The sequence below is a fragment of the Molothrus aeneus genome, chromosome 13, assembly GCF_037042795.1.
Source record: "Molothrus aeneus isolate 106 chromosome 13, BPBGC_Maene_1.0, whole genome shotgun sequence".
Lineage (NCBI taxonomy): Eukaryota > Metazoa > Chordata > Aves > Passeriformes > Icteridae > Molothrus > Molothrus aeneus.
This window is the reverse complement of record NC_089658.1, coordinates 17,854,550-17,868,990: the sequence shown is the minus strand read 5'-3', so window position 1 is coordinate 17,868,990 and position 14,441 is coordinate 17,854,550. Positions and strand designations below refer to the sequence as shown.

Here is a 14,441-nt window from a genome sequence, read left to right as displayed (position 1 = left end):
TCTTATTAGGGTGTAGCTGACTTGTAACTTATTTTCATTGGCACCAAGGCCTTATTTCCTCCTTTGTGAGGGGTGATCCATGTGAATAAGCTAAAGGTTACCTGGATGGAAGGGTAATTGGCACACCTAACTGCAGGGAGCAGCTTTACCCGTATTTTCTGAAATACAAAGTGGACCACGTACTTGAGAGTCCCCTCCTCAAAGAATTGCTAGCAGGTGGTTTTCTGGCAGCAGGGAGTAAGCATGCATGCCTGGTTAGCTATAAAATGTGAACTTTGAATTGTGAAGACATTGAGAATGGGGGGGAAAATAGTAGCAATCATTAGGTCTATAACCGACGGGACAAATGTTTCCCTGAGGAGTCAGCAGCAGCGTTGTTGACACGCCTGGCACAGTGGAACATGCTTGGGAGCAAGTTTCAAACAGCACCAGGCCACACAGAAAAGGCAGGTAAAACCTGGGAGTATCAGACGGTCATAAAAGTCTTCATATAATAATTAATGGCCTGTGGGGCCAGAATGTCTGAGGGATGCATGTGTATTGTGGTGTGGCTGACCTGCCAGTGGGTGATGGCCAGTGAGCCGTGGGCTGGGGAGAGCCACCTCAATATCTCACCAGCTCACAGTGGGCAGCCAGGAACCCCTGCTCAGGGCAGGTCCCTTCGAAGGACACTGAAGAACTAATTTGAAGGAGCAGCCATAAAAGTTGGATTGATGCCACTAATAAATGAGGGACTAAAGGTCAAGGAGGACTCTCTGTTTCCTTGAGGGATGGGAGACACCATAGCCTCAATGGCAAGCCAGCCTTGCCTCCTCTTGGAGCTCAGCCTTCCACTTCCTCATCTCCACACCCATATTCTGCCATCCATGGGTTGGCAATAGGTAGTCACATACAAAGTATGTTCTCTAGGGATTAGGGCAGGGGAGCAAGCAGGGAAGCTTTGTTAGCTGGGGAGGGGCTGGCTCACAGCAGCTGAGCTCACATCTGTACAGGTTCACCTCGGGCAGCAGATGCTGTGCCAGACTCCTCTGCTGTCACCTTGGTGGTCCAGGGATTTCTGAACCCTGTCCTGGCAGGTCAGACTCACGTTCTCAGGAGGAAACAGATGCTGGGGTACACGAGATCCCCTCTCTGAAAAGAGGTGGAGTAGGGAGGGGAATCAGGTTCTTTCTCAAATCCTTAGTCTCTCTCTCTTTTGCAGGCATCTCCACGCTGAAGAAATACTGTGAAGGTGTGATCCATCCCATCTGCATACACAAATATGAAATTCTTCTGGATAATCCCATTTTTCCTGCTGCAAGGTAGAGTCTTGGCTTAAAGGATAATGGTGTGGGTGAAGTAGGTCACATGTGCGAAGACCTTAACTTCCTGGAAATATAGTTTCTTTCTATGGGGCTATTTTCCTCCATATACACCAGCAGCAGCCTGACTCAGCCAAGGAAAAAGTCACACTCCTGCTCCAGAACCAGGTGTCATTCCCATCTGCATTCTGCGTGCACGTTCTGTGCTGGGGGTTGGCCACACTTATATGCTGGTTTCTCTGCAGACACTGAAGCTTTTCTGATAAAATTTACTAGAGTCAAGCTGTGTATAGAAGCCAGCCTGATAAATAAGAATTTCTTGCTGGAGGACTGCAGTCCAGATTCAGATTTGCAGGACTGGTCTGGGCAAGGCAACTCTTTGGTGAATTGTGGCACATGGAGCTGCCTCTCCTTGGTGGGAGATGGGGGATGTGGAAAGGCTCTATCAACATTCTGAAGTCTTTGCAGCCCTGCTGCCTCACCATAATGGGGTCTGCAGCCAAAAACACTCTCTACTTCTCAGTGCATGACATCAGGCTGTGCACTCAGGGCTGCATTCTGCCTCCTTAGAGAGACATGCTGGGCAACCCTGGGAGTGAAGGGGAAGGTCACCTCCAGTCTGAAGAGCTGCAGTGAGTGACTATTGCATCTTTGTCTTTCCACCACAGCTGAGGCAGAGCACAAGTACCACCCAACCACCCTGGCCAGCACACACATGGATGAGCACACAGCAGGCAACGTTACCCTTCCACTGGGCTTGGAACTGGAACAGCTAGAGGAGCTGCTCTGGTTCTTCCGCAGAGAAGACTGTAAGTCCCATTGGCGTTCCTGGGCTGAGACACAGTCCTTGGCTGTTGACTTTCTTGCCTAACAGAGATGCCTGAGGAGGTGATTTACCCCAGACACAGAAACCCTCAGTCTTGCCTCTGAAATAAACAGGCCATAGGTGAAGATAGGCAGGAGGCTTTGCTGAGATTGTGTCTCGGGGTTCAGCCTCTTTCCAGGCAGAGCCTGCCAAGAGAGCAAAGGTCTCCTGTGATTTTGGCAGGGTGGAGGGAGCAGATTGACATAGCAGCAGGTCAGCGTCATGAGGATCAACTTCAAAGCCACAAAAATCAAGGACAGAGCATCTTGGACGTCCTCAGAAAACCCCTAGCCAGGCTCTAAGGGTCACACTGTGCTGTGCCTGCTAACACTGCCTCTCTGCTTTCCCTCAGCCTCAACGTGGAATTACTCTGTTCTTGCGCTGTCCCTCGCGACCATGATTTTGGGTCTCATTCTTCTGACCATTAACATTGTGCGAAACAGGTGAGACAGGAAAATTTGAGAATCTTTTGGTGTGTGGTGGTGCCCTGAAAGCCTCCCAGGCAAACAGCCACAGGGGTTTGGCAGGGCAGGACAGACCATGAGTGATGGGGGAGAAGAGCAAACTCCCTTTGAACCGTTTTTTGTTATAAAACTTTGCCTGATGCCTGCTCGCTTTATGTCACTTGGAACAAACCCCTTGTCTGGGCCCTGGAGGGAATAGAGGTCTGCACAGCTCTGCCCAGCCCAACAGGGCTGCTGGGAGGGAAGTGATGGTAACTGTGGTGTGAGGTGCTCTCTCCTAAGTACAGGGGCTCTGGAGCAGGACTCCCAGCCTTTCCCCATCCACATCCTCACACAATTCCCCGGTGGCTGCACAATCCCACAGCTGAGGAGCAACTTGCTGTTTGCTAGGGCGCGAAAACTTAGCACTGTCAGAGCTGCCGTCTTCAGGGGAGAGAAACGCTAACGCTGTGAGCCTGCCTCGCTCTCCCTCTAGCGATGGCTGCCTGCTGGCGCCAGGAGCTGCGTGCTCTCCAAGAGGGAATCGCACAGCTGTGTGTGCTCAAACACTTCAGAGCACTTACCTGGCGCAGCTCACCTGGCGGCGTTTGCCCACAAGCAGCTGGCGTGTTCCAGGAACACGGTGTAAATTGATGGCTGTGACCCTCACCAGGGTTGGTGCCCTCAGATGTGGGCTGGGCTTGCTGCTTCACTTCGTGTGTCCTTGTTGTGCCTTCCCTGCAGGAAAAGGAAGATCCTCGTGAATGGAGAAACAGCACAGCCCACACAGGAGGCTGACCTCGATGCCAAGCAAGCCCTGATGCCTGTGCAGGAATACAACCTGGCTGAGCCACTAAAGCAGCAGCCAGGGCCCCAGAGACCAGGGGACGTGATGGTCCAGTGGAAAGATGGGACTGTCACATCCCTGTACACAGAGACGTCTGAGGAGGCCATATAGTGGCAGCTGGAATCAGCCCATTTAGGCCTTAAGGAAGGTATCCGAATGTCTCAATTCACAGGGGTGCAAGTTTAAAAATGCAGTTTAGCCTGGAGAAAGAAAAGTGTGAAACAAGTAAGCAGCAGAGTTTCACCTGCAGGATGGGCCCTGGGCTCAGCTCCTGCCTGGCTGGTGTTCCCCCACTGCTCTGGCTGCTTCCAGATTTCCCTCCAGTGCCAGCTTCGTCTCCTCCCTCAGGTGCTGCAAACAGGTTTGACCTGAGCCAGGGAAGTAAGTGGGAAGCTTGCCCTGCAGTCAGCCAGGGAAAGCACCCTCACTTCCCATCAGGAAAACAGCAACACTGAAGCTGAGACATTTTTATTATTTTCAGAATTCTCTTTATTAAAATACTTTCCAAAGTGGTTGATCAAAATGCCATATTGAATCTGTCAGTAAGGTCATATATATATATATTTATATGGCTATATGTACAAATATACACATGGATATTTTACTCTGCAAAGTAACTGCAACTCCAGGGAGAAGCAGAACATTTAATCTGATAGAGCACCTGAAACCAAACATCCAGCCCTTGACCCTGGCTCAGGCACAGGTAGAGCCTGGTCTGCTCCAGGATTCCCTTTGTGTCCTTCACTGGGCACGTGTAGAAGCCATGAAATAATTTAGGACATTATTGGAAATACATCAGTCTTTTAAACACAGACTTTGCAGACCATGTCCTTGTCAGCAAAGCATCTCTTTGCGAAGCCTTTGGAAAGGGATGCTATTGTGTAAAAATTTGAGCAAAAAAGCAGCAATTTTGGTGTGACTTAGCTTGATGTGTGGCTATGGGTTACAGGCCACCTGAGGCCTTTAAGCAGCTGAAACATTATCTGCACCTTTTTTATCTGGGTTTAAAAAAAATAAAAATTCAAGAATTCCTCCTACTTATTGCTTAGTTGGGGACCTGTGGGATGAATGAGATGGGTGCCTCCATGTTGGATTAATGATTAGTTCCTCATTCCTGGCTCCTGTAGGTGCAGGCCAGGTGCCCAAGCTGGCTGGTGGCCGTGGGGTTGGCCCTTCCCCTCCCAATGGTATCCACAGCTCCGGCTCCTCTGGAAGCTGCTGCATCCTCACAGAAAACTGGGCTGGCCTCAGTGGCAGTGGCAGGACAGGGTGCAAACACCGGGCAGGGGCAGGCAGAGCGATGCCACAGCCCATGTCAGACCCTTGGCACTTTGCCTGCTCGCCAGGTTGCCACTGCTGGCTTTGCCCCAGCACAGAGACCGGGGCTGCCGTCTGCCAGCGGCTGCTGCAGTGCCCGTGAGTCCATCATGGAAGGTCCCAGCTCCTGTGGAGCTGTGGGGATGGATGAGGGTCTCTCTCCTCCCTCTCTGCAGCCCACAGGGACGTGTCCTAAAATATCTTGAAGCCTTTCAGCAAGGTGAGCGTGGGAGCCTTCCTTTTGCTCTGAGCCCGCGAGGACTTGACGGTGACCAGCTTGGCCTGGGCCACCGAGGGCATCTCCTTGTAGTTGACAGGGGAGAGGGTGTTGAAGGTGCAGGTGGCCAAGCTGTGGTGGGTGGGCAGGGCCACCGGCGTGGCCACGGGCGGGCAGGGCCGCTCCTCGGAGATGAAGAGCGGCCGCACGGGAAGGTTCCACTCCGCCTGGCGCCGCACCTCCCGCACGGCCTCGTGGAACACGTGCTGCACCCGAGCGAAGTCCTGGCATGCCGACACCTCATGGAAGAGGCACCCGAACCTGCTGGCGAGGGACATCCCTTCTGCTGAGAGCACCTGCCTGGCAAGAGCAGAGGGGATGGGTGCAGGATCCATTGGGGCACGGCAGCCACCCAAAAAAGGTGCAGGTAACAGATCATGCATCCCATGTCTCCTCAAAGAGCACCAAGGTAGCACCTGCCCATCCCTGCCCTGGGACATGAATCCAAAAGAGTTCTGCTTTTCCCAAAATCCCAGAGTAATGGTCTCTTTGTGTCCCTGGGGAATCACACAGCTTCTCCTGTTAGGGATGTGTTCCAGGAACCCAGGGGTGGGTGTGATGACAGTGCACTGGGAAGAAGGGAGGAGGAGATGGGGCAGGTCCTTGCTGTGGGGAGGGGGATACCTCCATCCTGAGAGCATGAGGGCTCCAGCAATGCATGTGACTCAGGGGCCCGTGGGACCACAGAGCAGCACAAAAGGCCAGAAAAACATATTGGGCACATCCAGTCCTGGCAGTGGGGCTGGAACTAGAGGGCTCCCGGGAAAGGAAGGGCATGTCCAGAGGGGCTTCTCTGCCTCAAGCCCTGCCAGGGATGGTGACGCTGCCTCAACACTCAGCCAAAAAACATCCTACTGAAAATACCAATGGGCTCAAAATAAACACATCAGCCCTGGGGCAGGAAAGCAGAAAATTCAGGGATGTGGGAGGATGTTCAAATACTAATGGGGGTGGAAATACCCGTGAAGAAATCAGATTTGGGTTGTGCATCCCAGCAGGAGGGATGGGGATCTGTGAGCTCTCTCCCACGGGGAGCAGGCAGCCTTACCGCGTGCCCGGTACCTGTACTGCTCCATGTCCAGCTTGTTTCCCAGCAGGAGCACGGGGCAGTGGCGCTGGCAGCCCCGCGCGTGCAGGGCGAGCACCTCGAGGTAGCGCTGGCAGCCCTCGAAGCTCTTCCTGCTGTCGATGCTGTAGACAACCAGGAAGGCGCTGGCCCAGCACAGGTAGCGCTCGCAGTTCCCGGGGCCATCCTGGGGTGGGAGGAGTGGCTGAGCCCCAGTCCAGTTGTGGTCCAGTCATGGTCCAGCTGGTCATCACACCCCCAATGCCTTACCTGGTCAGCAGTGTCCATCACCTTCAAGAGCACAGGCTGCTGGTCCACCAGCTCCTCCGAGGAATAGGTGTCCTCTGCAAGAAGAAGGGTGGTTGTAAGGATGGGCTGGCACATCCTGTCTTCTTCAAAGCCAAGCAAAGCCCAGGATGCTTGGAATACCATGGAAAAATTTCAGCCCTGATGAGGAGCATCCTCCACCAATTCCTCCCACCTTACTCCTTCCTGAGACAACATTATTTTGAGGGACTGGTGGTGATGTTGCTGGGCAAGCCTGGCTAGGAGCAGTTATTTCTCCCCATGCTGCAAGTGTGGGCTCCCACAGGAGAAGGAGGGAGGGGAAGGAGCTTGGCACAACAATTGCTGCACCCAGGGCTTGGCCCTTATCTAAAAGCCATGGCCTGATGAGATAAAGCGAGCTGGGGGCTTGACATGGGACTGTTTCCCAATAAATCAAGCGAGAGGAGCAGTCCTTTCTTTTGGAAGGAGATCAGGCAGGGAGAGCCATTGAGCCATTCCCCCAGGAGAAAGATGATTTCTTTGGGCCAGCTTTTAACCGATGTGTTTCGGAAAGGTTTTGACTTGGGAAGATAAAACCACATTCCCAAAAATATCTGAGGAAGAAAGGATTTATCCTTCTTTCTAAGAGTCACTGAATTATTAGGGACTGGAGTTGGTTCTTGGACAAGGTCCATATCTCCTTAATGTCCCCGATAAATCATTTATGGTTCTTCCCCACAGCCTGGAGTCAGGCCTAGGAAAATAGTAATTAATTACTTAAATGAGTGGAAAAAAAATGCCCAGAACTGCTCACTGCAAAACTCAGCCCTAGGGTTGCCTGCTGTGCACCCGTGCTCGTTTCCTCAGCCTTTTCCCTGCCCAATAGACATTAGATGCTCCTCAAAGAGCCTCAAGAATTCAGCTTTTGGTTTTTTGGGGACAATGCGAGGAGCCAACGTTCCCATGGGAAGTCCCCCCAGAGAGGGCACTGCTTTCACCTCTGTTTTCTCAGATGGTTTTGGGTCAAATCCAGCCCTTCTTCTTGTTTTTTATATACTTTTGGGTGGGTTGTTTTTTCTTTCCCCTTACATGCCACATTCATGGGAAATGGGAAGGATGCTCCATGGGATAAGTGCCTTACCCAAGTTGGGATCATATTCACTGATGAACCTCTTGGTTAGAAACTTCACGGTCAGAGCTGCAGGAGGTGAAAGAGGCAGGTGAGGCAGGTATCCCCTGACAGCAGCTCCCCGATGCCCTGCCCTGCCCGTCTCACCTGACTTGCCGGCCCCTCTGCACCCCAGGATGGCCACGTTGCACTCGGGGAGGGGACTCTGGGGCGGCCGCTCGCTGCTGGCTCGGGGTTTGCCGAACATCGAGGACATCCTTGGTCCTGCAGGACAGAGCGAGGGGACATGGAGCACCCGCTGCCACGTCGGATGGGGACCTTCTCACTGCCTGGCTCGTGGGTGCCCCAGCCTCGGGGAGAGAAGGGCTCAGCAGCACCAGGGTGGGAGATCTCCTCTCCTCCATCCGCATCCTGAGGCTGGCTGGCATCCTCATCCCACAGTGGCGGCCAGCACCCCACCGAAACAGAAGGACCCCCCAGCCCTCTGCCTACCCCTCACACCCCAGAAAGAGAAGAGAAACGCAGCCTCCCACCTTAAAACCCACGGCCGGAGGGGACGCGGGGTTCTCCGTGAGCGCGGGGCCGGGGCAGCAGCGGCCCCTGCACGGCCGGGGCTGCGATGAATGAGGCAGGCGGAGGCGAGCGCGGCTCCCGCTGCTCGGGCTCCAGCCAAACTCCTTGTAAGGAAAGCTGCCACGCCGCGGGGCTGGACACGCTGCCCCGGCCACCCCGAGGACGGTTCCCCCGGCAGAGCACACGCCGGCACCCCGAGCTGCCCCGGCTTCGGGCAGGGACCCCCGGGCCCGGACCTGCCGTGCCTCGGCTTGGTGGCCACCTCGCCGTGTCCCGGCACCTTCCTGAGCGCTCAGCTCCTCGCTGTGTCCCCAGCAAGCCCAAGCCTGGTCCCTCTGCCCTGGCTGAGGCCGGCGCACTCATCACAGCTCCCGCAGGCAGGAGCAGACCCGGAGCTGCCTGTGCAGCCACCCTGGGCGCCACCTGCCCGGCTCCTTCGGATGCAATCAACACCTTCTGCTGCCGGCAGAGACTTTCGAGGGAGAGAAATACCCTTTTGCCACCCAAAAGCCTCGGTGCCAAGAGGAAGAGGGAGCCCGGGGAGTACTCACCAGTGCCCGTACCAATCCATCAGCCGGCACCCAGTGGCTCAGAGCCTGAGTAGGTGGCGGAGGCTGAAGTCAGCGTTGTCATGGTGATCACAGCCATTTGGGATAGGGCTCGATGCCCGGGACCACAGGATGCGGCCCCTGGGCCGGTCCCGAGGGACTGCGGGGGGGCCACAGCCGAGGCTGGGGGGCCGAGGCTGCTCCGTGGCCATGCGGGGCTGCTGCACCCTTGGGAATATTGCCCGTTAATACAGGCAGGATATTTTTAAACCCTCCCAAAATAGTCTGGGAGTGTGGAAGTCCCTGCAAGCCCCAGGGATGGGGAGGATGGGGATCACAGGGATAACTCCCCTGCGGGAAGCAGAGCCCCTCTGAGGACCCTTTACCCCAGACCCCCTTTGGTCACAGGTCTAGGGGTGCTTAAAAGCAATTGGAACTAAACATGGTATTTTAAGCTGGGTATCCATGAGGATCAATGACAGTGGTCTAAGTGCAAAATTTTCCCATTCTTCCCTAAACTTGGATTTTTGGGGGAACCCACTGTGGCCATGATCCTGAGGCAACAGCTTTGCCATCATGCACTGCCTGGAAAGTTCCCAGCTGCTGGGATGAAGGGGTTAAGGAGGGAGCAGAAAATAGACCTTCAACAGGATGAGCTGCTCAGGTTAAATTATTCATCAAAACAAAACACCAGCTGCAAACTAATCACAGGTAGTGAAGGGGAGATCCAGGAAGGAGCCCCCAAGTGAGCCCTGTTGTCAGCCTTCCTTGGCACCCCATGGCGGAGCTGAAATGGGATTTCTAGCCAGAAAAATCTGTGATTAGCACACTAACAAGTGATGTGCCACAAATAACACTTTTCCTCACTGTCAAGCTCTGTGTCAGTAAACAGGGGTTTATCTTTTCCCACAGCCAGGTATTATGGGGAGCTGGGCAAGCCCTGAGGCCAGAGGGGAGGTTTTTAGCGAGAAGAGGTTGCTGCACTTCCTTTTTTTCACCATGATATCCCCAGGTGAAGCACAGGCTGCTTTATGGCTCCTTGCAGCTGGGATGGATGGGGTTGCAGATGCTGCTGCCATAGAGAGGGTCACAAAGGAAGGTCTCTCCCTGCCCATGGCAACACTTGAGGAACAGCCAAGCCCCTTTTCCATGGCCGAGCTGGGTGGCAATGAGATTTGCCGATGTTGTTTACCTCCCTGGGCTGTAAACTCCACATTTTAAAGGGAAAAAAAAAATATTGTGGCCAGATGTTCTTCCCAGCCATGCAAGTGTGTTGCCCTCCCCAGCTTGGGGACTGTTCTATAGGGCATCATTAGAAGGATGCTTGAGAGTGGAGAGAGCAAAACCTGGTATCTCCTGAGTGGCTGGGCATACTCCATGGGATGATCCAGGCACCTCTGCCGTGCCCATTGCTGGCTGGTGACACTGGAACCCTGCCTGAGCTTGGGGGGGCAGCTGAGCCTGGTGGATGCCTTTGAAGGGCCCCGGTCACGAGCTCAGCTATCTTTAGCCCAAGGTATTTATATTACAAGGCCGCCGGGCAGTGCAGCAAAGGCATCAAAGGGTGGAGAAGGCCGGAGGGGGCTGTGCAGGGGCACGGCACAGAGGGGCAGCGGGTGCTCCCCCACCCCTGAGAGCTGCTGAGGTCCCAGGTGAGGATGACCCCAGAGGAGGAAGGTTCCCAGGCAGGACCCCCACAGCGGGTGCGTATCCGGGTGGAGGAGCAGTCATTCTCGGTGGAGAAGTCCTTGCTGGTGGAGAGCAGTGAGTACTTCCGTGCCCTCTTCCGCTCGGGCATGAGGGAGAGCACGCAGGAGGAGATCGGGCTGGGGGAGCTGAGTGCAGCCGGGTTCCTCGCCATGCTGCGGGTGCTGGCGGGCGAGAGGCCCATCCTTGGCAGCGAGGAGACCTTCCAGGCAGTGGAATGTGCTGCCTTCCTGCAGGTGAAGCCCTTGGCCAAATACTTGATCCACTCCATCAACTCTGACAACTGCATCCTGCTGTACCAAGCCGCTGCCATATTCGGCCTCCTGGATCTCTTCCACTGTGCTGCACTCTACATCAGGGACAGCTACACTGAGCTGGAGGAGTACCTGGACTGCCTCTCCGATGACCTGCTGGCCTATGTGGAAGCCCTCCTACCCAGCACCTTTGTGGCAGTGGGAGCCCACACACCCACCTTCGAGTTCTTGGAGGACCTCTCCAGGACCATCTGCTACCTGGACGAGGAGACCAACACATGGAGGACCCTCTCCTGCCTTCCGCTGAGTGCCAGCACATTCCTAGCCGGCATGGCAACCATGGATAACAAGATCTACATCGTGGGCGGCGTCTACGGGGCCAACAAGCAGGTGGTGGAGAGCAGCTTCTGCTACGACGCTGATGCCAACTCCTGGAGCGAGTTCCCCAGCCCTCACCAGCTGCGCTACGATGTCAGGCTGGTGGGCCACGAGGGCTACCTCTACGCCATTGGGGGCGAGTATGAGAAGATCTCGCTCAAGTCTGTGGAGAGGTACGACCTGGCCTCCAGCACCTGGACATTCGTCTCTGACCTGCCGCAACCGAGCACGGCAGCGCCCTGTGCCCAAGCCTTGGGGCAGATCTTCGTTTGCTTGTGGCAGCCACTGGACACCACTGTCATCTACGAGTACGAGACCCAGCAGGACGCGTGGCTTCCTGTCACCGAGCTCAAGCGGCACCAGAGCTACGGGCACTGCATGGTGGCCCATCGTGACAACCTCTACGTCATGCGCAACGGTCCCTACGACGACTTCTTGCGTTGTGTCATCGACTGCTTCAACCTGACGTCCCGGCAGTGGAGCGCCCTGCCCGGGCAGTTCATGAACAGCAAGGGAGCTCTCTTCACTGCCATCGTCAGGGGTGACACCATCTACACTGTCAACAAGATGCTGACGCTCCTCTACTCCGTGGAAGAGGACACCTGGAAGCAGAAGAAGGAGCGGGCAGGTTTCCCACGCAGCGGCTCCCTGCAGACCTTCCTCCTGCGGCTGCCAAGACGTGACCATGACATCGCGACGTAGCTGGTCCCCCATCCCACGTCAGGATGCTCTCCTTGCACATGGCCTCAGCTCTGCACTCACTGCTCCCCTAGGCTCCTCTCCTCCTCCACGGAGCTGTGCTCAGGTCCAGGGATGCATCATGTTGGACCTTGGAGGTGACATTAGACCCTGCCAGAGGGAAAGGGCAGCTGCTGTCTGCCTCTTCCTGCCCTGCACGGGCACAAAGTCCTGTCAGCCATGAGCTCACAAGCCAGCTGTGTGGAGGACATTGTGGCTTCTGCAGAGGACAGACTCCATAGAGATGCAAACATGGGATTTATTTATTCTGACTGCACTCTGAGGGTGTGCAGCATTCCACCTCCTTTCTGCCGTGATGGGAATCATTCATTACATGCTGGAATTAAAAGGAAAGCTATAGAAAAACTTCTCATTACTGTGTTTTTCATTTACTCTTGAGTTTGGGGTTTTTACCCCCATGCTTCAGAAGGAAAGTACCTCCTAACAGGGATCTGTGTCAGGACTTGCTTCTGCCCCTGAATGCTTTTTCAGCTGTGGCTCAGTTTCAGAGCCTTACGTGGGAGTGCAGTTCCCACAGAGCCCCACACTCCCCTGGGAGTTCTCTGTGGCTGCAGCAGGGTCCTGGTAGGAGCAGGGGAGATGGGGAGTGAAGGAAAGCAGCTCCTTGGCATCAGGTGTTTAATGTGCCAAGGGTTTTCTGGGACCTGGGAACCATCAATCACCCCCCTCAGGCCCCAGCACAGACCCAACGCGGTGGCAAGTGCTGGCTCTCACCAGAGACTTGCTTGAGCCAAGTCAGGGTCTTTTGAGGACATGGCAAAGCTTGGAAGTACAGAAAGTGCCGAAAGGGAATGAGGGCTAGGGAGCCATTACATGGTGATACCAGGCTTGCAGAGCTCCACAGCTTCCCATCAGATTCTACTACCTGGTGTTGAGGGCTCACAGCCCTGGGGACAGCTGGGTAGCACAGAGCTCCCCTTTGTGACCACGGACCACGGCAGCAGCAAACCCAGACCCCAGCTCAGCTGGTTTCCCATCCAGGGGGCAGGCTTTGGGCTGCCCGTGCTCCCCAGGCCGGGAGGGAGCGGAAGGGATACCAGCTGGGATGCCTCAAATAACTCCGCTGCTGATCCCCGCCAAGTTCTCAGCATTTTCACAACAGTTCCCGCATTTGAGAATAAACCCACTCAACGCAACTGCAAACCAAAACAAACCAGAAAACCCCAGCTTGCACCCACAACCAGATGGAAAACCACTGGATGAGCCTTGTCCCTATGTGCTCTCTGCCACTGGGCCAGGCCACCACCCCAATGTCACCCGTGAGGGGACTGCTGCTGGTGGAGCTGCAGGTCTGGTGGTGGCACAGGGGAGGCAGGGGACACCGACAGACCTGTCCCAGCTCTGCACTGTGGGCACTGGGAGCTGAGCAGCATTGCAGTCCCCAGGAGGAATGTTACAGCAACCCATCAGACCAAATCATTGTCCCCTTCCCAGACAAAGCCAATTAACATTTCACAGAATTCTGTGAATTAACATTTCACGTTGTCTTTTCCTGAGAGCAGTGCATGGAAACATGTTGCTTTAAAACAATTTTAAGCTGAACAAACAGCTTAAACATCCATTAAAATGAAGTTAAAATAATTCCGTTACTAAAATATTTATGTTGGGCTCCTGTGGCCAACCCTAGAGCACAGAACTTGGCAGGCTCACCCATTCCCTCCAGCTCTGACACCAAGTGATACAACCTTCTCCCCACCTCCACATGCTGCTCGACAGTTCAGGGGTTTACAAAGATATTTGTCAACAAAATGCAAAAGGTTTTAAGATTTTAAGTGTAGCACTTGAGGGAAAGTGTGAGTCTTGGCAGGCAGCTGAGAATGGCATGGATGCTCCCAAGAGCCATTTGTTGCATCCATCAGTCCAGACTGTGATCCAAAAAGTAACACAAGATAATTTTAGCTGCAAAGGAAGGAAAAAAGATACATTTCTTACCTCTGCAAGAAATGATCCAAGATCCAGGACCAAGCAAACCACTAAGGAGGGCGAGAAGCTGCTCAGCCTTTGCACAGTGAGTTGGCACAATGCTGCCAGTGTGCTTTGCTCCACCAGAATTCAGCACCACTGGCACCAGCACAGCACCCTTATCTTCCCCTTTCCATCCTCACGGTGTTCGCTCCGCCAAAGATCACAGCTGGAGGCGACGCGATCTGCCTAATCACAGCTTAACCTCTTGCAAGTCTCGTTTCTAAGGTGACATCATCTTGGCAAGGGGGAATGTAAGGAAAAGCTGTCTGTAGATGGACTTGCCTTATATGGGCCGTATCAAAAATAAAAGCTTGTATAACCAAGGGAAAGCAGGAGGAAAAACAGAGCTGGGAGTTCCAAAAAGAGCCTGTGAGCTCCCCAGGAATATCTCCCTAGGACATACAGGGTGCCACATTTCCCATTTCAATGCCATTACAGAAGAGCAGGAATAAAGCATCCTTGGGGATAGATGGGTCAACTCCCCCAACACCTGGATGCCAATTTTCCCTGTTGCATCCAGGCAAGAATCAATGCAGCCATGGAGAGCTGTACCTTCCTGTTGTTGTCTGGCACCCACCTGGAGATCCAGGGAGAAGGGACATAGTGTTTTACCTTGATGGCAGCACATTGTGCTGAGAGATTGTTTGGAAGGGTACAATGGAAAATGGTACTAATACAACTAAGGATTTTCTCTGCTGGGTTGTGCCAGTTGGCATCCTGACAGAAAAAGACAAACGTTGCAGAA

At 54.3% G+C, this 14,441-nt stretch overlaps 3 protein-coding genes across 4 annotated transcripts; 2 read left to right on the top strand and 1 right to left on the bottom strand.

Annotated features, from left to right (window-relative positions):
• Positions 1–569: 569 nt before the first annotated feature.
• On the top strand, positions 570–3,567 carry SLC51B (SLC51 subunit beta). Its single transcript, XM_066559060.1, has 5 exons — positions 570–576; positions 1,202–1,231; positions 1,970–2,110; positions 2,519–2,609; positions 3,354–3,567. Exons 1-5 carry the CDS (start codon positions 570–572, stop codon positions 3,565–3,567), a joined length of 483 nt encoding a protein of 160 aa, XP_066415157.1.
• A 360-nt stretch (positions 3,568–3,927) lies between these two features.
• Positions 3,928–13,744, bottom strand: RASL12 (RAS like family 12). 2 transcript variants are annotated; one of them, XM_066558830.1, is made up of 6 exons: positions 13,664–13,744; positions 7,660–7,776; positions 7,525–7,581; positions 6,387–6,460; positions 6,113–6,303; positions 3,928–5,350 (listed from the first exon to the last, which is right to left on the bottom strand). In XM_066558830.1, exons 2-6 carry the CDS (start codon positions 7,766–7,768, stop codon positions 4,966–4,968), a joined length of 816 nt encoding a protein of 271 aa, XP_066414927.1. In that variant the 5' UTR covers positions 7,769–7,776; positions 13,664–13,744; the 3' UTR covers positions 3,928–4,965. The 2 variants fall into 2 exon arrangements, with proteins under 2 accessions (XP_066414927.1, XP_066414928.1); XM_066558831.1 differs by lacking the exon at positions 13,664–13,744 and adding an exon at positions 8,637–8,653.
• Positions 10,292–11,674, top strand: KBTBD13 (kelch repeat and BTB domain containing 13). Its single transcript, XM_066559100.1, has one exon. It carries the CDS (start codon positions 10,292–10,294, stop codon positions 11,672–11,674), a length of 1,383 nt encoding a protein of 460 aa, XP_066415197.1.
• Positions 13,745–14,441: the final 697 nt, after the last annotated feature.

Bases quoted from the DNA above. Each gene is read 5' to 3' on its own strand.
- RASL12 (XM_066558830.1), bottom strand. From the start codon at position 7,768: ATGTCCTCGATGTTCGGCAAACCCCGAGCCAGCAGCGAGCGGCCGCCC. The intron at 6,461-7,524 runs GTAAGGCACTTA...TTCTTCTTGCAG, and splicing joins TGAATATGATCCCAACTTGG to AGGACACCTATTCCTCGGAG. The intron at 5,351-6,112 runs GTACCGGGCACG...TGCTCTTGCCAG, and splicing joins CTGGACATGGAGCAGTACAG to GCAGGTGCTCTCAGCAGAAG.
- SLC51B (XM_066559060.1), top strand. The intron at 1,232-1,969 runs GTGTGATCCATC...TTTCCACCACAG, and splicing joins GCTGAAGAAATACTGTGAAG to CTGAGGCAGAGCACAAGTAC. The intron at 2,610-3,353 runs GTGAGACAGGAA...CCTTCCCTGCAG, and splicing joins ATTAACATTGTGCGAAACAG to GAAAAGGAAGATCCTCGTGA.
- KBTBD13 (XM_066559100.1), top strand. From the start codon at position 10,292: ATGACCCCAGAGGAGGAAGGTTCCCAGGCAGGACCCCCACAGCGGGTG.